This window comes from Conger conger, chromosome 4 (genome assembly GCF_963514075.1).
Source record: "Conger conger chromosome 4, fConCon1.1, whole genome shotgun sequence".
NCBI lineage: Eukaryota > Metazoa > Chordata > Actinopteri > Anguilliformes > Congridae > Conger > Conger conger.
Genome location: NC_083763.1, coordinates 56,462,047 through 56,489,265, shown reverse-complemented (window position 1 = coordinate 56,489,265; position 27,219 = coordinate 56,462,047). Strand labels below are relative to the sequence as shown.

At 38.2% G+C, this 27,219-nt stretch overlaps 1 protein-coding gene across 1 annotated transcript in view; it reads right to left on the bottom strand.

The window, feature by feature from the left end:
* vtg3 (vitellogenin 3, phosvitinless) overlaps positions 1 to 22,923 on the bottom strand; it is a 55,861-nt gene extending 32,938 nt beyond the window's left edge. The window contains 30 exon segments of the mRNA XM_061238999.1: positions 5,448 to 5,609; positions 5,892 to 6,051; positions 6,905 to 7,003; positions 7,645 to 7,680; positions 7,887 to 8,025; positions 8,153 to 8,298; positions 8,569 to 8,778; positions 10,113 to 10,219; positions 10,418 to 10,589; positions 12,447 to 12,588; positions 12,696 to 12,881; positions 13,028 to 13,115; positions 13,228 to 13,389; positions 13,392 to 13,410; positions 13,551 to 13,670; positions 15,410 to 15,511; positions 15,663 to 15,787; positions 16,022 to 16,119; positions 16,246 to 16,463; positions 16,585 to 16,803; positions 17,415 to 17,540; positions 17,635 to 17,788; positions 18,512 to 18,669; positions 18,782 to 18,932; positions 19,027 to 19,175; positions 19,275 to 19,436; positions 19,743 to 19,760; positions 19,763 to 19,996; positions 22,250 to 22,401; positions 22,869 to 22,923. Of these exon segments, the coding sequence (XP_061094983.1) occupies positions 5,448 to 5,609; positions 5,892 to 6,051; positions 6,905 to 7,003; positions 7,645 to 7,680; positions 7,887 to 8,025; positions 8,153 to 8,298; positions 8,569 to 8,778; positions 10,113 to 10,219; positions 10,418 to 10,589; positions 12,447 to 12,588; positions 12,696 to 12,881; positions 13,028 to 13,115; positions 13,228 to 13,389; positions 13,392 to 13,410; positions 13,551 to 13,670; positions 15,410 to 15,511; positions 15,663 to 15,787; positions 16,022 to 16,119; positions 16,246 to 16,463; positions 16,585 to 16,803; positions 17,415 to 17,540; positions 17,635 to 17,788; positions 18,512 to 18,669; positions 18,782 to 18,932; positions 19,027 to 19,175; positions 19,275 to 19,436; positions 19,743 to 19,760; positions 19,763 to 19,996; positions 22,250 to 22,401; positions 22,869 to 22,923 (4,069 nt within the window).
* Positions 22,924 to 27,219: the final 4,296 nt, after the last annotated feature.

Below are 27,219 nucleotides of genomic sequence, written 5' to 3'. Positions count from 1 at the left end.
TTCCACCCTCAGGATGAAAAAAATGCAGAAATAGGCATAGCATAGCATAACTGCCCCCTTAGTCACTTCATCCTAGCACTGGGTCTGGAGCTGTGTACTGTGTGTGTGTGTGTGTGCATGCCTGTGTGTGTATGTATGTTTGACTGTATGCATGGCTCAAGCTGAGGTAGGCTAACAGTTTTGTGTAGCCTACTGCCAAATCTCTCCGATGAACAGCCTGTTGTGAAATTAATGGTGCTGCTGGCAAATTATAATTGTCGACAACTGATAAACAATGCACAAAATATAATTAGTTATGATTTACATAGATGCTAGACAAGATACTAGTTAAGTAGTTATATCCTTAATCTATGATCGGAACAAGTACACACAACAGTCTTTTGAAAGTTGTACAAGAGAGGTGCGAGGAAAATGGCAGCCAGGCAGTCAGTTTTACTCATCAAAGGGGGTGGAACCAGGGAGGAAATGGCCTATCACGAAACAGTGTTAACTTTATGTTACATTTGTCACTGATGTACAGCTACTGCAACCAATGTAAAAAATAAATAAATAAAGCAGGCCAACACTCGTATTCGGAAAAAGGTCAATATTCCTGAAGAGCACTCATATGAAATAAATACTCTGATCACCCATAGTTAGATATCAAAGTAATTTTTGCCTATTTGTTGGCTTACTCATATAATTTACACATACATCATTCTTGCATTGACTGATAGAAAACTGACATAAAGCCAGCAATCAGCCGCTCTAGAAGCATCACTTTAGCTAATAGTGAGCTAACCAATACACATGCAATGTTTGTTCTTGCATATAGCTAGCATGCACAGAGCTCCTATGAATTCAAGACTCTGCTTATTGATGTTCAAAACAAACATGCATCATTTGGAACAAACACAAAACATATTCTCCCCCTAATACAGCTTCCATACATTTTGTATTGACAAATTCATGTGAGATTACTAGTTCACTTTTAAAAGAGCTATAGAGAGAGAAGAATGGCATCAATTAAAATGTAAATAAACAGAACAAAAGAGTGCATCGCAATGCATCTTTGGTAATTTTGCTTCTCGAAGTGAGGTTTTCTGCTGCCTCTGGTGGAAAATCCAGCAGTTCACAGAGTATGAAGCCTCCCTCCACTCGCTTAATTTAGATTGGAATGCACCTGTTGGTGGCGGTCATATTATATCTGGGCAATTTTGGGGATTCCTCCCTCCAATCTAGGGTGAGTGAGCGTGAAGAAGCATGCATTTTTATGGTTTGGAACGGGCCGTGGATAGATAATACAACGTTAGGGAGTTATGCTGGATATGGCTCAGATCAAAGGTTATCATAAAATTGATGACTCAAGTACATCTCTGCTTTTTTCCTTATTTCCTTCCATAATTCTGTACAATCATGTGTGACTTTCTTGAAATTGAAGAATAGAACAAACACCCTATTAAGTACATATTATTACTATATCAATCTATTAAACTAAGATGAACAAATGTTTATTAGAGATATTTTTTGACCTTTTGGACTTCTGCTGCTGGAGGTCTTGGGATCAAGACCATGAAATCAAGGCTCTACTGTATCTCTGCTGGAGAGGCACAACAAGGTTAAATTCGCCTCATTTTTACTTTTTATCTAGAGTGGCTGGTTAGGAAGCATATGCAGTAAAGTGTGATGTGGAGGGAAATCTATGGCCTAAAGCAAATAGCAGGCAAGTTATGATAATATGGCTCAGGCTCAGGCCATTAGGTTGGCAGGGTAACCTAGTGGTAGGTTGCTTGACGGGCATCTGCAGAGTTTCTGTGCAAGCCCCCAGTGGGCACGTGGGGATGCTGACTTGCATCTGCTGAGATTAATTGGATCCCTAAAAAAAGGGGGAAGAACTCTGCTAGTGGGTCCTTCAGGAAGGCCCTTTACCCAATAAACTGTTCTCACTGACATTTCTCCCAGGGTGTCTTTGAAAAAGAGAAACATGTTCTCAATTGACCTCCCCTAGCTAAATAAAGGAATGAAAAATGTCTGGTATAGTTTTTAACATGCAAAGGTTAAATGTAAAGCGATGTGGATGTATTGCATCCCATCTTTGACAGATCTTGAAAAAAAAAAAGAATCTGAAAAATCTAATTGGAACATTAATTCATATTCATAGCAACAATTCATATTCAACAATATATTCAAATTAAACCTTAATTCCCTTCCCCTCTCCCCATAAAGAATAAATAAATATAAACTCAAATGTAAAATCACTTAGTAAGGTACTGGGTCACTGCACTTTCCACTGCCACCGCACAATGAAAGTGGCTGTTTTTAGCAGCCAGATGATATGCGGTTGCTAACCTTTTTTTAATCACTGCTGAATAATCACAATCAGCTCAGATAATGTTACTCCTGAAACATGAGCAAGTTATGCTGTCTTGATTACTGATGTGACTGTCAAATATGGCTCAGAATGCTCTTGTACTCAATAAATCCATTTTTATTAAAAGTTAATTTTCTTCTTCTTCTTCTTCTTCTTCTTCTTCTTATTCTTATTATTATTATTATTATTATTGAATATTTGCATAAAGTATACATCTGTTTTATCAACATGTCAATTTCAAGAATAAAGTGATTGCATAGGTTCTTAAACATCACTGTTGGCAACATGGCTGGCAACATGGCTTCTGTTTCTCTACAGTATGTATCATTGTGTTCAATCTAATGCATTTGTTTTATCTGTTTGTGGCTTACCAGTCAGTGCAAGGTTACTGCATTAGCTCTATAGAGACAAGACCACTCTGCACCCACTTAATGTATTGCTGGCCTGTGCATTTATTGAATCAATTCACTTGATTAAGTTGTCAGTGTCCTTCCTGAATAATAAAGGTTTGACAGTGAGAGAGAAAGGTTATTTACTTTAATGTATTCCCTGTTGTGTTTTATCAAAATATGCTTCTGGCAGTGGTATGGATTGTATTGAATCAACATAAAATCAACAACTTTTCTTGTTCTTTTTTTTTTTTGTTGATTCACTATTTGTATTTAAAGAAACCAAATGGAGAGCAGTGTAATGCGATTAATACAGAACCCTTTCAAGAGAACCAGTTTTCCTGCACTAAATTTAAAAACAATAATGTATTTGTCCATATGCTATACCAGACTGTTTCCGTTAATGAAGATTGCATCTATTGTACAAACCCTGGCACTAAACAGCCTACACTACTGTTGTTGTCATACAAAAGGATATGTAGGAAGGGCTTTCCCCTGGGTATTGCTGCTACTTGACAATGAATCTCAGTTCAATATTTTTTTTTGCCTTATGTGCAGGAAATATTGATGGGATCAACACTCCACACACGGCATAATTGTGGTTATAAACCATTTCTTTTCCCCCAGATCTAAATAGATGAGCAAGCTCAACATTATCTTCAGATAGCTCAAATTGCCCATTACAGAATTTGCTGAAAGGCCTCAATGGAGATAGGCATACCATGCTTTTAGGTAAAATTATATGCTGATTTTCATCACGACTTTACAAAATCATCATGACTTAACAAAATGTAAAGCATTCGAGCCAAGGTCTTGAATGGATATTCTTTTCACACTTTTTTGTTTGGATTCAATGTCATTTTAATAATATGGTTCAAGTTAATATTCCATTCCTGTTTGTAAATGCCATAATTAAACATTACTGTATTGTAATATGATTATTCAGTTTGAAAACTCTGCTCAAGTCAAATACTACATATTATGTGAATTTGAGGCTAAAAGGTTAAAACTACTGACAGAGGTATTCATGATACAAAAATGTTTTTTTTATTGTTTTCTGGTGACAAAGTTTCACCCCCACTGACTTAAGTTTAAAAATATTTTCCCTCCCATCATTAATTTCCATTCTAAGGAATTATGACCTTGTCATCTCTGTCTAGCCTCTCTAACCACTAAATGGTAAATGTTTGGCATTTATATAGCACCTTTATCCAAAGCTCTGTACAATTCATGCTTCAACGGCAATTGGCTGCCATGCAAGGCACCAACAAGCTTGTCAGGAGCGTTTGGGGAGCATTTAGTCGGGGACACTTCGACACACCTAGGGTGGGATCAAACCGGCAACCCTCCAACTGCCAGACGACTACTCTTACAACCTGAGCCAATGTCGGCCCTACACACTACAGATTGCATCCAATGATTTCTGAATTCCACAATACATGCTCACAAAAGTACTGCTGAATGGCCTCAACACTTTGCTCCCTGATGCAAGTCAGTCATGGTCTCATCTGTCCACTAAACCTTTTCCCAGAACTCTGCAGGCTCTTTTAGGTACTACTTAGCAAACTGTAACCTGACTCACTAGTAGTTTGCATCTTGCAGTGCAGCTTCAGTAGTTCTGTTCGTGAAGTCCTCTGCAGACAGTATGACTGGCACATCCTCAGGTGTTTGGGGTTTTCTCTTCATTACGGTAACAATTCTTAAGTCATCAACTGTGGAGGTCTTTGTTGGCCTACCATATGCATGTATATTGCATCAATAGCTTCCACAGGAAGTACTGAAATTGAGTGTCAACTGGACATGAGCATGCTTTACTGACAATAACTGATTAATATTAAGCCCCTGATGCAATGTTAGAGAAAATGTACCCAGTGGTAAATGCTGCAACCTTGGCCGACTTCAGTCCACACTACCCTGGTAGAACAAAGGTTTTTTCTTTGCATTGTTCAAAATGAATTTACTTTTTTATTATATCCCTTTTCTGTATAATTTACCCAGAGGCTTTGCATGGTTAAATGTTCATAGATGTAGTTATTGTTTTATGTACTTAAAACTAAAAAACTCCTCAATAATCATAACGGGATATACTGGATCTGTATATGACCTTAGAACTGGTTTTCAAACTCCTTTTTTCAGTGTTAAGCAGGCTTCCCACACCAAAAAAATCACCACCCCAATTTAAGGACTCTGGCTTTTTATTTAAGGAAACTCTTTCCTTCATTATTTTTTATAAAAATGAATAATTCATGGGCCATGTCTCAAACCATTGAAATATTCATGTTCACACCTTCATGTGTAATACTCAAAAGGATGAATAAATACAAATGAAAAAGCAGGAAGAAAAGAATATATTTTTCATTTTTTAATGTTTACTAAAATTCAATTTTCTTTTCATGAAAGCAGAGTGGTATTCAGATTGCCACGCACTCATTTGTGTTGCAGAAGCAGGAGATGTGGGCATCCACATATTCTTCCACATGCTCTGTTCTGTTATTAAATGCAGGTTTTGGTTCCGCAACTGAGTCTGTAAAGCCAGATGTCATTTGTTAGATTTTACCTTAATTTGGCTGGATATGGCTTAGATCAAAGGTTATCAAGATTAAGAGTATTTTTAATAATGTTTAGCCAATGTCTTGTCAGAGACCCCACAGAACTGGAAGGGAAGACTATTCTTGATATGAATATTAATAAGCTGTGAGAATACTTACTGAGCCGAGTACACTGAAACTCCACTGCATACTCAGCAGTGCGAGTGGGAGAGCAGCCTTCTCTACAGTGGAGAACGGGCTCCATGGACTGACAGCCGGACTGGGCACCCAACACATGAACCATCTTCTCCAGCTTCACCTGCTGCCTCCTCAGACTACAGGCTTAAAAGACAAATAACAGCTGCATCACCCTATGGGGCTCAAGGTATAACAACACGTACACCAAATATTTAATTTTCTTTTTTTGTTTTGTTCAGGGGCAGGGATATTTCTGTGAGGGAATGTAATTTGTGGCTTTACTGTATAATTCGCTTAATTGGAATAAGTTTGTGCCTTTGCTTAGGGCAATTCATTTGCAATTATATATGATAGATTTGGTAGCGCTATTGGTATAATTGTTTAATATCAAAATTAATTAAGCCAACAATATGTATGAAAACTCACTGTCAGAACAGGCCTCTCCTTGCAGCACCCATGAGTTGAGGAAATGATTGGGGCTCTTGGCTATCTGTAAATTTGGCTTCCTGAATTCATTGTTTGTCTCTCCATCTGCTATTCCACACAGACCACACGTCTTCCCTCTCATCCATGATTCAATCACTACCTGGGCACAGCATATACAAGTGTAATGGCATCAATGAATTCAATGGAAAACAATATTCAGGAGAAACTATTATTTTTATATGTACTGCATATCTGGCAGCAGCATGGTGGTTTGAGGCTCATTTGATACCTTGGCCTTTTTACATTACATTATATTAATGGCATTTGGCAGACACTCTTATCCAGAGTGAAGTACAGTTGATTAGACTAAGCAGGAGACAATCCTCCCCTGGAGCAATGCAGAGTTAAGGGCCTTGCTCAAGGGCCCAACAGCTGTGCGGATCTTATTGTGGCTACACCGGGGATCGAACCACCGACCTTGAGGGTCCCAGTCATTAACCACTGCGCTACAGGCCGCCCACAACTTAAAGACTCTGAGCCATTTAGCCAACAAATGTGTTCCATACTGTAGCGGAATCTAGTCCCACACCCAACTGCCATAGAGATCAATTCAAATGCAAAGAGTTTTAGTATCGCTTGTAGGGCAACCTTAAAAGATGATATCAGACTCTGATGATGTTGATAGGTCACAGACATCAGGAAGTCATGGCATGCAAAGGATATGGAACATAATACTAAACATGAATTAGGCAACATTGTTGAGTCCAAAACAGTATGGTGCCTTGAAGTGGGGGTGGATTCTGTATAAACACTGCTGTAATTTCTACATGGTGAAACCAAAATGTATAAAAATGCCCTTTAATAAAATCTCACAATGTGCACATTAACCACAAATTTTGTTATTACAAATCTAAACAGATTTGTACAGATGCAAATAAATAAATGATGAGTCTTTGTCCCAAACATTATGGAGCACGCTGTTTTTTAAAAGGTCATGTTTTCAGGCAACTCACCTTTATATTCTTCCCATCAAAATACAAGCTATGAAGTCCAAGGGTTGGTGCCTGGATTACAATGCCATCATCTGATTTGTCAATCAGTAATGTTCCTTTCTCAAAAGGAAGAACATAATCAATAAAAACACAGCAATTACTTGCTACTTGAATAGTTGTTATTTAATCTGTTGTCATGCTACCTGATGGATCATTCAGTGGCAAGGCAGATGATGATATTGGAGAATCATTTAGCTTCATCAGAATGGTTCCTGGAGTTCTATAGCTCAAATTCAGAGACCTGGAAGGATAATGGGGCAAACAATACTGAGAACTGAAACATAAAAACAGATAAATAATAGTAAAACTATGTCCAAAGCCAATGCCTGCACAATTTACATGAATTTTACAGGTGTAACAGGACTTATAGTCACCCTATTGGTGTTCTGATAGTGATTTCAGTCTTGTTGTTTGTGTCTTCTCTCATCATAACCAGAAACTTCATGTCCGTAGTGCAGTCTTGTGCCAGAAGGAGGTAACAATCTTTGGGCATAGCTGCCTTAAATCTGATATTGTTGAAGGTCTTAAATTTGCTTCCAGAAATGGAGCATTGAGCTGTAAATAAATGAATACAAAACATTTAGTTCTTAGCAACTAAAAATGCATGGAACACACTTACCATTTATGGTTTTAAACATGAAAAGTGATAGTTCGCCAAACCCAATAGATTTTTCGTACATTTCTTCAAAATTAACTATTACAAATGGAAGCGGGATTGCTTGTTGATAGACTGTCAGCTGGTGGAGACATAAATACAGTCACAAATCCCCAGCAAGCACAACACACTGTGACATTTTAGCACCAAATAGAAATAGACACTAGTATTTCTATAGTTATAGAAATACACACTCTACATGCATAGTGCCACACCAGGACTTTGGTGATACAATTCCAGAAGCATCTAAAATAAGAATCTGTATGAACAAAACATATCAACCCCTACCTCTGGAATTCTTATCTTCAAGTCAATGCTTTTGGATGATGCAGCAACAATTAAAGCAGAAACTTGGTTTTCAGGATTTTTCACATGTTTCTGGTAAAATCCAAGAAGAAAGGCCATGCCAGGCATATATTCTTGAATTCTAAAAAATATTTTGGAAAAATATGTTTGACTATATGCAAATATAATCATAGGTGCCCCTTTAATGGGCATAGCCATTATTTTATACATATATGGAAAGATCATTGTATCCATGATTGAAGTGTTACCTCTTTCCAAACTCTTTCATGTGCACTGGCATATTTTCCCAGTGAATGCTGGTATACAATGTTGGACGTGATCCAGGCATGTGTGATGTTGCAGCCTTTATAGCCATGTTGTACGTCTGGCACTCTGCCCCCCATCTGAGGTGAATCTGAGGTACAGTAGCACATACACAAGACCAGACATTTAATTTGAAGAAAAAAAACGAATTACCTAGAGGATTCATTTATTCAAGGCTTTGAGTGATCTTCATGTGATGGAATTCATGAGTTTTGACACCGACTTGGCATTGACGGAGCACACACTCAGCCACTCTCATGGTAACAGGTTATACATTCTAGATTTATAATTACTGTGTCGATAACAGAAAAAGATATGTACATATAAAATGCCTGACAGTGACATTTACTTACACTCTTACCTTTGTTTTGCTATGTGCCTTATCCATATTTGCGTCTGTGCACAGTTTCCAGTTGGCTTCCTCACCCACTTGAGAGATGAGCAGCTGTAGGTCATACTTCTGGGCGGCCTGGGTGAAGTATGCAGCTGCTTCGTAACCATCTGGCTTGGCACTACCTTTTATCGCCAGCGCCATTAATGTTGCCACAGGGTCAGGCACCACATCTAACAACTGTAGAAAAAGACAGCTCATATTTCATCTGACTGGGTATGTAATTGTTTAATAATTGAAATTAACAAATTTAGATCAGCAAACACAGAATACCGGAGATGCAGATGACTGGTGTTCTGATTGATGGGACTTTCTCACTGAGGAACTGGAGGAGGAACTCAAGTTCCCTGTAGTATCCTAAAGAAGTAAAAATTAAAAAAAAGTAAATGCCCCTGTTGTACTGCAATTGAAGTATCTACAAACTACATTCATAGTAGGTCCACACTGCCTTCTTTTTACATGCAGATGGCCATCCCATATACTGTACCGGACCATGGAGTTAGGTAAAAAAACATAACATAATATAATGATTCAGCCCAGCAATGCTCGCTTTCTCCTACCATTAAAGTGTAACTACTGCTTAGGTTGCCTAAAAGCTAAATAGTATCTAGCACCATTATCTAGCCTGGTCTTGAAAACCCCCAGTGTTTTTGCCTCCGCTGCATGTCCTGGCAAGCTGTGATCACTCTCTGTGTGAAACCAGACCGGGCGAGAGCCAGACCCTGATGCAGGGGGAGTATGTGTGTCAGAAAATATTTGGGTTGACCCATGCCTGCCAGTGCAGAATTGGAACTGGACCTTGCTGGCAAATATTTTCACATTATGTGTTAAGTGAGATACCTGTGGGCCACAGGGAAAACTGCCAGCAATTCATAAAGAGAAACATTGTACAGTACTTGTAATGTTCAAATTAAAAGACGGCCGTGTAATTTTAGCTGGAGACGCTGATATTTCTTACTGCATTGTTGCATGAATTGCTCTATTCCTGTCCCCTGTTCTAGCTTTCCCTTTCCCGTTCCTTTACCTGTGTGGCATCTTTTCTGTTTTAGTTCTGTTTTGGATTTCCTGATATCAACCTCTGCCTGTATTTGTATGCTGATGCCTGGATTGTAGCTTTTTAGCATCACTCTGTTCCTGGACTGCCTACCCGTTTTTGGATACAATTATGCACCTGATGTTCCCTGTCATATCTGTTAGCTGGAAATCGACCTCTGCCTGCCGCGATCTGCCTGTCTTATTAAAGTCTGCTGATTTTTACTTTCTCCCTGAGTCTGCGTATTGTTGTGCTTACCGAACTCACCCTGCAAAATCGCTTGTAGTTCACTTTGTTAAACCCAAGTTTCCTTTTATTAAGCTTAAAGTCTTTCCTCATAACTTTTATCTTTCATACATGGAATCAATCGGGTTGCCCTTCTTTGAATATTTTCCAGGACCTCTATATCTTTCTTGTAGTACAGTCCCCCAAGAATGAGTTTAATTCAAAATATCTTTGAATGCCTGAATGCAATTGGTACCTTGGGATGCATGTGGAGTTCTACCATTTGACGGAATGCATGGGCAGCCTTGTATGGTCCAGCATTGAACTCAATGTGTATTTTGTCAATAGGCTTGTTTGTTGGTACTACAAAGGGAAGAAATACAGTTTTTACTCCAATACATTTGTTCCATTTCCCTGAATTCATACATACAAAAATAATAATATAGAAAATATAATCTCCAGAATATTTGCAGTCATATGCAGATTCAGCATATGATTCTCATATGTGTTGGAGTTTCCTTGATTTTGTCTTTGTCACATAAACATAAATGGTTACTGTACCCGTTTGAAGTTTCACTGCAAAGTGCGTAAATCCCAAGAAGTAATAAAGAGGATATTCTTCAGTGTAATGTGTCCTCTTGGCCTCAGCCTCCATGCACATTGCTGTCCCATAGACAGTAGCATCCACACACATCTGCTTCCTCTCATGATATACGTCTGACAATCTTCCCATCTGTGTGCAAAAAAATAATAAATAATTGAAATGTATTTACAAATAAGAATATATTTTCATTAAACACCTGATTAATTAGAAACATCTGAGAAGCCATTTGGCACCCTAAAATGAGGTGTAAAAACTGCTGTAATTTTGAAATGGTGAAACCAAAATGAAAATACTCTTTAATAAAAGCTGAAAATATCCACTTTAACCCCTCAAGTAGGAATTTGACTTGAGTGGGATTAATTGCATTCATTCCTCTTTTCATGTTGTAATTTAAAATGAATATGGTCAGAGCATATACCATTTGAAAGCGCTAAAACTCACAGTTCTATCTGTATAAACTATTTTACAATGTCATTGCTTTAGTTCCTTATTTTGTAATGTGGGGTGGAAAAACAAATGAGGGGGACCTCACGTTCTCTGCATTTTTTGAATCCACAAGCTACACAAATTAGGGTAATATTGGTGTCATTTTCAAGGTGAGGATCCAGTGAACCAAATCCATCATAGTACATAATTCCAAAAACATGCTTACTTGGAATAGCATCAATAGAAATCCCATTATCTGGGGAAATTATAATTTTTGTCCATTTAACCATTTTATAAGTGCACAAAAGTACTTGTACATAGGAATGCAATTATCTACATTTTGTATTGGCTCTCTGGAACATGGTCAGTGCAACTATGAGGTTCTCTGATCAGTCCCAGTAACACGGTCACATGGTATAGACAACGTCCCTCTCCATGGGGAGTCACCAACAGTATAACTTTTGATAATTGTACAGTCAATTAGGAGTCCGGTATTAGAGTGACAATTGAGGAACATTTTAGCTAATGAAATTATGTTTTCAACGGTGTACTGTTCCTTGGGCTTTATGCCTAAAAAGGTTGAAATTTTACAACAAAAAAGGTCCTGTGCCCCCCTGAAGGCACGTGCTCCCCTGAAGCCCCACAGTCACATCTTTCTGTTTCCTCTGCATTTTGTGTCTTAAATCCCTGTTCTCTTTCTGTAGTCCTGCCTGTTCTTCTTTTTATCTGTGTCTCCGCCTTCCACTCCTTATATGTATTTCCTTCCTGTCTCGTCATTCGTCTCACCTGTTTCTTGTTGTGTGCTTGTTAGTATTGTATTCAAGCCTGTCCTTTTCAGTTCTCCTTGCTAGTTTGTCTTTTCCAGTTTCCAAGTCAGCCCTTGTTTATTCTATACTTTCCCCTGGTTCTAGCTTGTATTGGACTGACCATCTGTTTGTCTGTGCATTAGTTTTGGGATTTTCTGTTTTTTGATCTATTCCTGGTTTTGGACTCCCTGTGTTTTTGGATTTCATATTTGTACTTTTGCTTGTTTGGTCTGTCTTTCTGGTTTTTATTACACTCTGCCTGCCTTTTTCACATTATCCCTGAGTCTGCTCTTGGTTCCTTTGTCCCGCACTCTGACACAACCATTGTTAAATGTGTGATCTTTGGTAAATTCAAAGGAATACATATTCAGCAACAATTATAATATCTCCACCCTTTATTTGAGTGATCCACCCTTTAATGAATATACATTAAGGAGAGAAACGCACCTTGCGATGACTTGCCTAGATGACACGCGTACCAGACCCATGCTCTAGATTGAGACAAAATACGCATGTATGCACCATAGGCGCGCTTGAAAATCGTCTCAAAAGGCTTAGTTCATCTGGCCCTTTGACTCATAACTTGAAACAGTTTTACTCCTTACTTGAGTATTACATTTTGTCTAAAGATCTGAAACCATTCGTTGTGTCAAATATGCGATAATAGAGAGGAAATCAGGAAGAGAACAAATACTTTTTTCACAGCACTGTATATACAACAATACCCCCCCCACACACACACACACACACACACCTGTTCTTGTTCAGAGGTCCCAGTTTGTTGTTTGATGGATTCTGCATTATGCTCATAGGTTTCCTTGAGGCCAGCCATCATTGGAGTCATTATGGCCCCAGATGGGTCATCAATGTTTCTCGAGACAGCATAAACATCAAAGCTGCATTACAAGCGAGAAAACAATAAATAATTTAGATGGTTGTCCTGTCAAAAACAAATGTTATTTTCTTTTGACAGACGATAGTTGCATGAAAAACAGGAACTTACTTCAATGAAAAAAAGTCTGTGTCATTTTGACAGGGGGAAGTATCAATTTGGATTTTTTTGGACTTCACATTGAGATTAATTTCAAAATTCCAGGGCATTGTCACTATGCTTTTGCTTTGTAACTCAGCTCCAGACTGAAACATAACAGTGTTAATCCCATGGAAAACAGAAATGTATTTCACCACAATAATTAGACACTGCACATAATGCTTTTTCCAACAACAAGCATCTGAGATGTGAGAGATGGGAGATGTGTCTGTGGAATATCTGTGTTTGTAGGTCCTGTAACTTCACAATTGTGGATTTTCATGAAGGACAATGGGAAATGTTACCCTGCATTTCCTTCTGTTTGTATTGCAATATCAGAATTCAGAAGTTGGCCCAGGTTATCTGTTGGTGGTGGACTGAGAGTTGCTTTAGCTAATGAAAAAGAGAATATTATTATGTTGCATACTCCAACAAGGGCTGAAAGAGAGATGACTTGCTTACTGCATGCAATGTGCTCTAGACCAAAAAGAAACCCAATGTTTACCATTGACTGTAATGCCAGTTACAGTAGAATAGTATATCCTGATTTCGCTGGGTAAGCCAAGGCTTGTTGCTTGTATATATCGAGTTTCAAATATAAGGTACGCCTTTGTCCAATGCCATGCTATCCCTTTTTGAATATCTTCAATTATTTTCCATACGGGACTTCTTTGCCAGCAGTAAGTGCCTAAAACAATACAATCATAATTAATTCAGACTTGTTTTCAGTCCATATTTGTTAATGAATATGTGTGACACTGTATTGCTGCATTTTGAGTAAAACAGAGTAAAATGTGCATTAGTACGTGAAGGCTTTTGTGCACTTACCTGAATAGTACTTTGAATCATATCCCTGTTTATATCGGCAAATAATACCTCTTGTCCAAAAGCTCTTGCAAACACAGATAAAAGAGGCTTATCTTTAGGTAATGACTGCCAGTCTGACAGCTGATAAAAAGAAAAAAAGAAAGAAATCTCAGTTTCTGGGTTGTGTGTGTAAAAAAAAAAAAAAAAAAAAAAAACTGTCACGTTTCAGGTCTGTCTCGCCATGTTTTATGTTTATTCATTTTGTCTTAGTCTTGTATTGTCTTATCATGTATTAGGTTAGTCTAGGTTCGTCATGTTGTTTAGTTTATTTCTTGTTACGATTTATTTTCTCGTCATGTCTAGTTATGTTTCGTTACGATTATAATACCTTGTTATGTTGAATGGTTATCATCTTAGTTTCGTTTTGTGTTATGTTTTGATTTATGTTTATTGTTACGTAGACTGGTTACTGTTTAAACATACACTTTTACATGTCTTTCCGCAAACCTTGCGTTCCGCCTTTTCTCTCTCTCTCTTTCTGTCATTCACTCCATAATTGTTTCCATTTGTCTATTTACTAAAACTACTAATGCTAGATCAGGATTGGGTAGAAACTAACAAACTAATCATGTATTCATGTTACCTTACGTTTCTCGTGCATGTCATTTACTAATTTACTAATGCTAGGGCAGGATAGGTTTATTACTAACGATCACCTTGTTAAACTTGTCATCCATCACACCTGTTTTCCATTTCCTTGCTACGCTCTAACTAATTGTCTACACCTGTCTACACCTGCATTTATATCCCAGTCGCGCTACTGTTCACTGCGAAATTGTCTGCCTCTAGTTTACTACGCAACTCTTGAGCATTATTTTCTGATTGATTCACGTTTAGATCCAAGCCTGTTTACCGACTATTGTTTATTGATTTCTGTTTCGTTGACCATCGTTTGTTTTTGACCACGTCCTCGCCTACCGTCTTTGTACTTTTGCCTCGCTGATTGTTTTATGGTTTCGACTTCCGCATCGCCCTCGACTACGACTCTGCCTGCCGTCCGCCTGTACATCTGCCCTGCTGACAGCTCTCCTGCTACCGGACCTTCCTGCACGTCTACCGACTACGAGTTTGCCTCTTCCCTCGGCACCGTGCTTTTTGTTTGTTTAATATTTGTTTGGCTGGATCTACGTGTATGGACATTGCTTTTTTTGACTACGCTCCTGGGATTCGTCCCGAATAAAGCCCTGACGGGACTTTATCTAACCATTGTTTCTGAGTCGTGCATTTTGGGTCCAACCCCCACGCACCCGTCTCAAAAACATGCTAATCACTGTACCTACTCTCAACTTGCTCATCAATCTACACTCAATAACCCTAAAACATGTTTAGAAGTTTTCGCAAATTAATTTTTAAAAAATCTAAAACTGAAATCTCATTTACATACACAGTACATATCATTTGTGGAAGCCCCTTTGGCAGTAATTACAGCTTTGAGTCTTCTTAGCGAATTCTCTACAAGCTTTCTATACCTTGACGTTGGCAGGTTCCCATTCTTCCAGACAGATCCTTTCAAGCTCAAATTTGTTTTTGGTGCGCACAAGTTAGTTTTAGTTTGTGAAGATGCTAATGATTCAAACTGACCTATTTTCTTTTCACACGTGGACATTTTCATTCACAGGTGAATATTTTAATGTTAAATGTGACTTTGTGATTTGACTATGTGAAAAGTCAAATTCAACATGTAATTTTTTCATAAGGGCACAAATTGTACATTTAATACCTTAAAAGGGCAGTCTAGTATCTGGATCATGTAGATACTGTTAGTACAAGATACCAACTTCATGCCCGTGATGGGCTAGTGTTTAGTGACAAGGACTCACCAACTTTAACATTGCTTTCATCTTATTGATGTCTGATTCCCCATTGAGTAAAGGTGGAATCTGGCTGAAAAGTTCTTTGATTCCTTCTGCACGTACGCCAAGCTGTGTGTATGTGTGTGTACGAGAGAGAGAGAGAGAGAGAGAGAGAGAGAGAGCATAACATATTTAAAAAAAATGAATAAATCATGTTAAAATAATTTCTAAATACTAAAGCTTTTTGATTGAACACAAAATGGTCATCTTTCAGCATTACCTCTAGAAGCTGTAGTATTCTACCGAGGAAATAAACATTTCCATTTAACATAACAGCTGTCGGGAAGGAGTTGGCAGTATTATGTAACATGTAGATATTGCTTGCTGTTCCAACCAGAAAGGCATCTGAAAAAATAAAACACAATATACTCAGTGCCTCAGGAGTGTAGTGCAGATGCAGTAATGGAGGAATAAGTGAGAGGGATAAGAGTAAACCCAGGCTACTGTACACGGAAGCACAGTGAGTTCAAGACTGTTTGTTAGCAGTCTCTAAGCTTTCGTGGGCTGAGGAGTTCACTGATGAGAATGAGAAGAGAACCCAAATGCCATTTGAGCAGTGTAAGTGGATTTTAAACATACCGTTAAACCAATCCCAGCGCCCAGCTTTACTGTAGCGGTAACTCAGATGACCAAGTTTAGATCCAAGGATTTTAATGGCTAGATCACAAGCTCTGGACCTGAAAGGAAGTAAGGTTGATGAAAAAAAAAAAAAAAAAAAAAAAAAAAAAAATGTATTTCATTAAAATAATAATGCTGTTATGTCAAGAAAATACCTATTTAAGTAATACCTAAAATACACTTACAAATAGTGATTGTCAGGAGAGCGAGATCTGGCAAATCCACTGATAAGAGAATAGGAAAAGCTGGCAACTTGGAGGTTTGTCTCTTCTAAAAGGAATGCTGTGACAGTTGATACGAGACCGAATGGGGGCTTGGTCTCAAACAGAATTATACAAGCCAGCATTCTCACTTCAGGAGGAAGGTCCCTCTGTACAAAAACACTCAAAGCAATGTCCTGGACCTGCAATTACAAGCATTACAAGAGGTATGATGAAAAAAAAAAAAGCCCTGGATATAGTATACATACTATTAATTAAGAACTATTGCATCCCATTAAATGCTAAGGATGGGTTAAGACTCACACTATGGGGCTCTTTGACGGCGATAAGCCTGAGAGACTGCACAGCTGCGTTCAGTACATGGGTGGGAAGGACAGCCCCTATTGGGGAGGAGCCAGGGAGAAAGTGCATGATGGTTTTTATGCTGGAGGGATGACCCGCATTCCCCAGGGCCTTCAGGCCCAAGACCATCTCCTCTTCACTGCCTTTATTGAGGCCATCAATTGCAAGATCAAGCAGAGGCTGTGGTAAAGGCCCAGCGAAAACAGTAAATGCAAATTTAGAAGGGCATGTAATGCAGTGCATTACGCATTTCAGAATTTCAGAACACAACATAAAAAGGAAAGCCAAATTTATGTATAATCACAATGTTGAGGGATATATCATTAGGGCTGATTTCCTGTCTTTTGAGGCTTTCAGGAAATGCAAGCATTTTACTTAAAATTGAGTTTTTTGGCATTAATTTCTAGGAATTGAATTACTGTATTTTAGGAATGAACACAAAGAAAACTACCTGTGCAAATAATAATTGTATAGAAAACAAAATCTGATTTTTCTGGACTTGCTCTGGCTCTGAATTCAGTAGATTGATTCACGTGGTGTGTAACTAAGGTAACTGAGCTAAATCACTTTTTTGTCATAGGACTGTGATCATGAGAAAGTGCGATAAGGAATACTGTGTGTGCTGTCTGAAGTGGGGAAAGCTGTGAGTAATACGCCATTTTTGAAAGCACATAAAGCACTGCAGTGCTAGCCACTTATTTGTCATACTTATACTTATAAATGAAAAAAACATTGGTTTAGGTTTCAACACAAAAATCATTTTTACCCATAAGTAATGAGAAATTGTTTACCTGTACTGCAGCCACTGGACATGGTTCAATGTTACCACAGTACCTGTAGACCAGGGAACCATATGCTAGCACTATAGTTTTCCATAGCACATCAGCTGTCTGACTAAAAGGCAATGTCAGAAATTCCTGAAGGAAACATTTTAAATATGTCAGTCAGGTCCTGTTGAGTGAAGTATGACAAGTTGTTTAGTGTGTTTAAGTATGGCTGGGCCAGACTTACCTTGGCCAGGTCTATATATATTAAATGATGAAATGCCACAAGTAATGTCTGGCCTGCTTCGTTTGCTGTAAGCTCTGCTTTTTGAAATCTGTTTTTTAGGAACTGAATGACTCTGGCATCTGTAACTTCAACAACAGAGTCCAATAGCCACCTCCTGTAAGTTATATTTTTGATAATAAAGGAAAAGATGGAAACATAGAAAGTGACCATCTTTGTGTCAGTTAAATGGTGCTTTAAAATGATGATGAGGATAAATTGGTGGAGAACTACAGTGAAGTAGTACATGAGATTACTGGGTCTGGGGTACTTGTTGAGAACTATGAGAACTATGAGACTGATGAGTGTGCATCCACATTACTGAACTTTGACCTGTTCTATTGCATCACTTCCAGTCACTGCACACTGAAGCTGTAAATAAGCTATTAGCCTCTACTACGCTTGGTCTCCGAAAGTATATCTTCTATCAAGAGAGCTTCAGTGCTGTCTTTGTAGATGCATCATCCTTTCTAAATATGCTGGTCACAGTTTAGATTTTTTCTTGTTCAGAACATACCTTTTACTGTGCTTTCTGTTTATTTTTTCCTGAGCGAAATGAAATGTGTCTTTAATGTAATTTAGTATGTGTTAAATAACCCTATTGGCTGTTTCCATGTCTGGTTTCTATTTTTCCATATTACATGACTGAGCTCTAAGACTTTGCATCAAAATAAACACTGACAATGGTTAATTTTCCCGTCTTGTCAAAGCAATATCTGGTCAATTAAGGAGCTCAAATCTGGTGCAAAGCATCTCCTCTCATTAACTGAGATTCATGTTTATTGTACATTGTCCCTGACAAATAAACAAATAAACAAAAACTATATAATACAATGAGTACCTGTACTCTGCATTCACAGAAAACTGCTTCCATAGAGCTTCCAAGTTGTCTAGAGTTGCCACACGCAGAAGTTGATACAGTTGAAGGATATCCATACTACTGGCACTGTCAACCTGATTTATGTTAGCTTGCGCCAAACGCTGAATGAGTTCTGAAATCTGCAGCAAATATTTAGAGGCAAATGCAATTCAATTATTAATGAAAAATGTCATAGATCATAGAGAATGTTCTGAAGCACAGGGCTTCAAGATGTTATATTTGAAAGCTTACTTTAGGCAGCGGATCATCTATCTTTTTTAAGAACAATGGAAGCTGGTTGAGTTCATTTCCAAATTTGTACATCAGATTTCCACTGTTCTCCAAGGGACCCATCACTGGGTTTCCCACTGTGTCTGCTACACTGACCAGCACAATGTCTTTGCTGCAAGTGAGGGGGAAGAAACAAATTGAGTTAGGCATTTTCTCTCTGTGCACTGTGTATATAGATAAATGTATAGAGCATACAGTCGTCTTACATTGCTTTTAGTTTGGAAGTTCCTCCGTTTACATTAAAGGGAGCGATGAACTGCCATTCTTGGGCATGACCTTTTGTGATCAGGGCACCATTAACTGTTGGCCTCAGTGTGTATGTGTACTTCATAGCTGTTTTGAGATTGTCACCTCTCTGTGTCCCAGGAAAGGAGAAAATAATCAATGCATCATCTATCCATCATCTCACTGTTCTACAATTTAAAAAGTAAACAAAACAAAAAGAAAAAACAACCTCTTTGCAGTTTTTATTTTGGAGTGCGAGGGTCATTCCACTGTACATTGCTGCCCTCTCCTGGCAGTTATTTACATCCACGATTTGAGTAACGTAGAATTCTTTTGAGGTTTGGACTTCTTCAATTAAGTAGTTGCAATGGAAAATACCATGTATTCCTAGCTGTGTAAAGATATGGAGATTTGAATTTGTCCATGTCTGTGTATACATATGTATACAACAATAAATATGCTCTCCCCTCCCCTCTATTTGCATTGTTTTGTACTGATACTACAGTGTCTATAGAATAGTATTGTTAGAGTGCAATATGTAGAAGCAATACATTTAAATTCAGTACTGCCATTAACATAAGCAAGAAGTTGACTTGCTTCCATGATCAAAAAAGCTAAATTGAATGTTATATCAAATGTAAGCAGTGTAAAGCAATTTGAATGTGTCTTGCAATGTACATGATACTTGGATACATACCTCATGAAGTTCAAAAGTTCCTTTTGTGTAGCTTTGATTGTTATTTGCAGAAACCCAAGAATCCCTCTCATGATGTTGACCACAGTGTTTGAGACTTCAGCTGCTGCACGTATGTCCCCGATGCGTCCTCTCACATATTCAAACATGACCGGCTTGGTGAGCTGTTCGGCAATCCTTTCACTCAGTTTCGGTGAGGGATTGAACCCAACCTTCCCAGGAAGGCCATTAAACTCTTCAAAGGTCAAATTGGAAACCTATGTAACAGCAACATATTTATGGAGTCAATAAAATGTTTCTGTGAAACATTTACAGCACGCAATACACATGCAAGCACATAGGTGCACACAGATATGCATACACACGCACTCACGGAAGCACACATAAACACACATAGTTAAATGCGAAAGCATTGGGACCAAGGCACGCTGTTTTGGCTGTGTACTCCGTCACCTTGTATTTAAAATAAAACAATGCATATGAGGTTATGTGAGGTTGAAGTGTAGATTGTCATCTTTAATTTGAGGATATTCACATCCATATGAAGCCATCCTTACAGAACTTTTACACATAGTCCCCCCATTTCTTGGGCACAAAGGTAATTGGATAAATGGCTGCTTAGGTGTTTCTTGGCTAGCCGTGTTTTGCATCATTAGTTCATGCGCAAGAAGGTGAACAAAAGGTCTAGAGTTTGGGAGGGGCATTTGCATCTGGTGGGAAGGTGCTAGTGGCTAAGGTGCTTGACTGGGAGGTCAGTGGTTCAAGCCCAGTGCAGCCGTAATACACTGCTTTTGGGCCCTTGAGCAAGGCCCCTAACCCAACATTTATCAAAGGGGGATTGGCTGGGGAGTCAAATCAATGAAAATCACTTTGGATTTAGGCGTCAGCTAAATAACTGTAACGTAATGTATGTCATGGAGTAACTGCTGTATCTCAAAATGAGGACCAAAGGAGTGCCAAAGGAGGCCAACATGAGGAAAAGAAATCTGAACATATTGATTAGACGTAGACAAAACAGTGTCCCTCCGGGATGCTGGAAAATGGTTCATGCATTTTCGACCTCTCGGCTAGATTACTGTAATGGTTTACTGTCTGGTTGCACTCAGCCCTGAAATACATCCAACTTGGAAATAATGCAGCCACGAGGGTTCTTAATAGAACTAAGACATGTGAACATATCAGTCGGTGTTCAAAACACTTAATTGGATGCCTGTTAAATTTAGAATTGATAATAAGATTATACTGTTAATTTACTGTCTATATACTGTTAAGTTTAGGCTTGGCTCCCCAATATATTAGTGAATTACTAATATAGTGGGGTATGGTTATGTATGGCTTCTATTGGAACTGGATAATTTTTCTTCATTGAGAATGTGACTGGTCACAGTAGCAGCAGGATGAGTTCAGAAGTGTTCAGAAACATCTCATCTATCCAAACAAATCCTTCAAAACCCACTTTACCATACAGCAAGACAATGACCCAAAATATATTACTGAAGTACACTCAGTGAGCACTTTATTAGGTAGACCGGTACACCAGCTTGGTAAGGCAAATATTTCATCAGCCAATCATGTGGCAGCATCTAAATGCATAAAAGCATGTAGATGTGGTCAAGAGGATTAGCTGTGTTTCAGAACAAATGTCAGAATGGGGAGAAATGTGGTCTAAGTGACTTTGACTGTGGAATGATTGTTGGTTCCAGACAGGGAGGTTTGAGTATCTCAGAAACTGCTGACCTCATGGTATTTTCATGCACAACTGTCTCTAGAGTTTGTAGAGAATGGTGTGAAAAACATCCAGTTAGCAGCAGTTCTGTGGGTGAAAATGCTTTGTTAATGAGAGAGGTCAGAGGACAAGGGCAAGACTGGTCAACACTGACAGGAAGGTGAAGGTAACACAAATAACCATGCATTACAACAGTGGTATGCAGAAGAGCATCTCTGAACACACAACACATCAAACCTCTAAGTGGATAGGCTACAGCAGCAGAAGTCCAAATAATAAGTCTGAGAAATACCTAATAAAGTGCTCACTGAGTGTATATTCAGGCTCAAAAAGTGAAATCTTCTTTATTGGCCAAGTCAATCACCTGTCTGAATCCAATTGAGCAAGCATTTCAGCTGCTGAAGACAAGACTGAAGGCAAAACACCTAAAAAACATCACCAAGACAGATATCCAGTGCCGGGTCACAGACTTCAGACAACTATGGCAACTAATTTTATTTCGGAGTATGTTCATTTGTCCCACTACTTTTGCTCCCCTAAAATTTGGGGTATATTTCTTGAGGCATGTAATTCCTACACAGATCACCTGATACACCTGATACAGTATAAAATGCCCTCATATTAAAGCAAATAGTCTGCACTTTAACCTCATATTCTTTGTTTTATTTCAAATTCAATGCGCTGGAGTACAGAGCCAAAATATTTGTGCAATATATTTATAGTACTTTTGCCAAAACCAATACTTTTGCATTTAACTGTATATGTATGGATAGTTTATTTTTACCTGGAGGAGGAAGTTTTGAGCTGACACACCAATGATTTTAGCAGAGCATGTAAGCCTCAGTCCAGACTCTGCAAGATCTGGCATGTCACGTCCAACAGTGACGACACCCGTATACTTGTATTCATAAGTCTTTTTGGGGTCCAAGCCCGGTTCTGTAAATATAATATATTACTTGAGAAAGTAACTTATTATTTTTAACGATTCAGTATTTGAGAGGATTTTTAAAATAAGCAATATTAATATTAATAAACGATTGCCTTTTCATGCTGTTCATTGAGGCAATAGTAACCTCAATATAACCCATCAAAATTATATTGAAATTATTACAATATTGTAGTATATTAGAATATTAGAATTATGACATTAAACCTAAGTATTAATCATATTATTCCAAAGAGATTTACTTACCATAACTGATATTCTGACTGAAAGCTGAAATGAAGGAGATGGTTAAAAAAATGACATTCATTAGATGTTTTTTTTTAATGGGGAGGACAAACAAACAGGCAAACAAAACCTACCAGTCAGTGCCACAGAGAATAAAAGGAGAAGCCCCCTCATGCTGTAGTCCAGGAATGAGACCAACAGGAAACAATCTTTATATATGACCTTTATATACTGTAGGTCACCTGAGTAGATGAGTTGTCTGAGTAGATGAGTTTCTCTTTGTTCATGTCTTTATCTTCTCCCAAACTCAGATGTTTGCTTGTACTTTTCCCCAGGAAAAGTGCAGACCTCTAAATACACCATGCAGGACAAACAGTGTTACTGATATACCTAACTTGGCGAAAGAACAGTCTTGTGGGTTGCCAATTGACAAACAACATGTCAGTCTGACATCAGTCTTGACGCAAACTGTAGCAGAGTCAAAAGGCATATGCCATTCAAAAATAAACAGAATCGCTGGCTGAAAGAGTATCACCTGTGAAAATCCTTATGTACCCTGTATGCCAGAAATAAATGTAGTTTATTTCTGTCAGAATGGAAGGAATTTAACAAAAAATTAAGTTACAGAATATTAATATATGGAAGAGACAAACCCCCCAGATTCTGGGATTAATGTTAAAGTGTAGGCCTATATAGATTATGTGTGTTTACATGAGGTTAGCAGGCTACAGTATGTTAATGTTTCTCAGGACTGTGAGACGTTTTGATTAAAAAAAACAAAAAACAGTATTTAATAGGTATTCTCAGTGCTTTACTGGATGCACTGTATTTATTGGACAATGGGTTATGCCAATTCCATTGTGATTTCAGACCACTTGCCCCAAGGACAATTAAAATAGCTAGTTTATTCATCCATATGCTGCAACAATCAAACATATTACAACTCATATTTTTTGTAGAATGAGTTGGAAGGTGCATGAATAATTCATAAGCACATGAGAGATGACAGTAGGTGGTGGATGCCCAGCAAAGACTGCCAATAATGTTTCTATAAGCTGGTTTGCTTTATAATCTCACTATATAAAGCTTATAATCTTTATAAGCTTTATAATATCACACAAGATAAGGTACGATAAGTTATTCATGAACCTTCCAAACTCATCCTATGAAAAATCTATCTAGAGGGAAATAATGAAAACTATCTTTATGATGAGTTTTATAGAACTTCAGTTTCTATGATCAATCGATGGTACTCTCCCCAATTCCATAGTTGCTCACAGGATTCCACTGGCCATACCAGTTTCAGTGTCTTCAGGGGCTGAATAAATAAATGTCGGTTTTACTTTGCCCTCAATTGCATGGAAATAAACATCCTTAAAAAACAGCCCCATAAAGTGAATTTTCACCTCCTGAACCATAATCTTCATGATGAAAATGAAGTATGGCTTGAAGTGCCCCTCCTACTGTCTCACAATCAAAACGCAATTGACAAATGCTAGTGGTACAGTAACTCAAGGCGCTGGGGAAGTAGTGCGTGTCCATTATGACCACTGTCGCAAGCTTTTGTATTTACGTTTTTCTCTTCTGCATGTGTGCGTTCGACTCCCAGCTGGACTGCTGCCCTCGTCGGGGCCACACATGGCTGGCTAATTATTGCACAAAAATTATTGAACATTCTCGGTGGCAGTCAGTTATTGTCTTACTTTTTTCTATTATTTCCGGCCATTTTGGCTCGGCACGCCTCTTCCAGCCGTGGGATGGGTGGTCAGTTGCAGGTCTGTGTTATCTATTTCGGATGATTATTTGTTCAATTCTGGATGGCTGGTGCCAGAAACATGGCAGGGTGCACTTTTCTGTGCCCCAGGGCCAGAGATATGTTATGCCCTTCGCTTTTGCTTGAGTGAAGACCGCACAGAACAGTTATGTTGTTTCTTCAGGTTTGATTGCAATTCTGTAGGATGTTCTACCACTATCTCTGGCAAAGCGTAAAGGAAAGTGTCTGCATAGTCTTGGCTCCTGCCCTCCACATACAGGAGATGAGGAAAGGAGTGAGGAGTGAAAAGTAATGTAAAGCACCCCTAGTTTGTTTGCCAAAATTACCGTAGCCTATAGATTTTGCGTGTTCGACTGTTTGCCACATGCCGTGATGCACTCCTGGGCTGTCAGAAGAGCAGGACACAGGGAGATATGAAAATGTATTTTGTAAGGCGGAACAGGGAAGAAAAGAGATTGAGAGCGAAACTAAAAATCCCCCTCACGGGTTCAGGGCACTTTTCCTTTTCATACACTAGCCTATATGTCACTGTCAAAATGAAAATGTAAGTGCAAATCAATCAAATCTGTAACCTACTTCCATGGTTCAATGTCGACATCAATGAAAATCCATTGTAGTTCTCCATTTGCAATTGTCAAAGGAAAACGAAATGCAATTGCATACTATTTTTAAATATCACCGGATTAGTATTACATACCTATTCATGTGCACAGATTGTAAAACATACTTTTACGGATAGCGAGTATTTCTTTCTAAGGATCAGTTTCGAAGGTTCATGAATAAGCAGCCTTACTTCCTTATCTTGAATAGCCTAACAAACATACATCAGACGGTCTTATAAAAAGACTGTCGCAGGTGCCTTTTTTTGAGGAATCAAAAACACATAAATGCATACGCTAAAACATCTAACAAAGTGAAATTATCAATTCTTAATCCCTCTTTTATCCCTCCAGCAGTAGTTCCAGGGTTGGCGGAGCGAGTTTATAGCCTGCATCATAATACCTGTTATCCATGATTGCTATGTATTGGATTTCTTGTCCCAGCTGTCTGGACGAAGTTGAGATAGTCATGATGTAGGCCCCAGGAGTCTTGCTGAGCAGTGTTTGTGCATATGCAGCAGGTATCACAGACAAGTAACAGGACCACAAATGGCGCCCGTCTAAAGTTTTGTGGACCTCTATTGGATTTTGAGTAATGGCTTTTGGCAGCTGATTCCTGCTGACTGTTTTCGGCCATCCACAGCAAGATGGAAACTGCCATATCCAACACAAAGAGGCGTAGTTCATCAATTGTTTCAATAAAGCACCACAGAAACATCCAATGCTAATGAAGCTGCATCATGTTGTTAGGCAGGCCATTGGCATACATTCTATTATCGAGAGCACGATAAAGAGAATTATGGAGAGAAATGATCAAATATATTGATGGAGTATATTGATATGATTGATGGAGTGGAAATACATATTCGATAAAATACAATTGCAATCATACTCCATTAGCTGTGAAAGAAATAACTTTAAGAATGCTTGCTTGCTTTTTGAAAAGTAGGGATGCAGAAAAAAAGTGTGTGGGAGGGTGGTTATTTGGAGAAAGTCCTAGTACCATAAATTATCAGAAATGCTGTTGTAAAAAGGCATTTTAACATTTTCATGAATAGAGTGTTTCTCTAGTTTTCCCATGAGTTGTATTAAAAACGTTTGACATTGATAGAAAATGACACTTCAGATACTGTCAGGTATGGATAAGTGTGTTTGTTCACCTAAGCATAATATATTTCAAATCATACATTTCATACATGCATTAGTATACAACAGTGAATAACATTGTCAGCAATAGGCATAGCTAATATAAACACCCAAGAGGACAAAAGGACACATTTTTGTGGGTTAACATTTTATGCAATACAATGTCAGTCTGACATTTAGGCAGTCAGAGTCAAAATAAACACATTTCTAATGAACAAACAAAGAAAAGTAAAATCAGGCCATGTATGTGAATTACCCTTAAATGAAATCTAACAGTCTACACGCATATTAATATTAATTGTGTAATTTCAAATCCATCTGCTGGAGTACAGAGCCTAAATATAAAACTGTGACAGTCCAAAGGCTTACATACTACTATACAGACTATATCAGCTTCAATCACTGTCTGATCACTGTCTGCCACACACACACACACACACACACACACGGCCAATATATTTTATAATGCATTTATTTATTGTACCTTGCAGTCTCTGCCAGCATGAAATGCTGCAAGTGTGAAGTGGAGAGTTGAATTAATGTGTTTATGAATCATGCACACACACAATGTTAACTGTCTCAAAGGATTGCTGATTAGAAATACCATTGAAAACATATATTCCAGTTATCCACAAAAAGCAGATAAATAAACAAAACTATTAACTAAAAATATTTTCAGTTATGTTGAAACTGAAAACTGATACTGTGGTATCGAAGCCTAACTGCATTTTATAATAGACTGGTAATGGTAACCATTATACATTGAACTGAAGAGTTAACTCTGAAACAATGTTTCCATCCATGGTACCTGCAGAGGGCACTAAAGTCATATCTTTGACTGTGCAATCAGAAATTGCTCTGACACTTACAAAGATTAATTCCTTTCAGTTTTCAACATCCTCATTGATTTACATGCTCTCAGTTCCTGCCCTTATTGGTGGAACCCTCACATAGTGTCCATCATTTATTCAGGTCAGGATACAGTACAAGAACAACAGTTTAACACAATCCATCAGACAAAGCTATGAAGGGGATAATTTTGAATGAAACAAACAATACATACA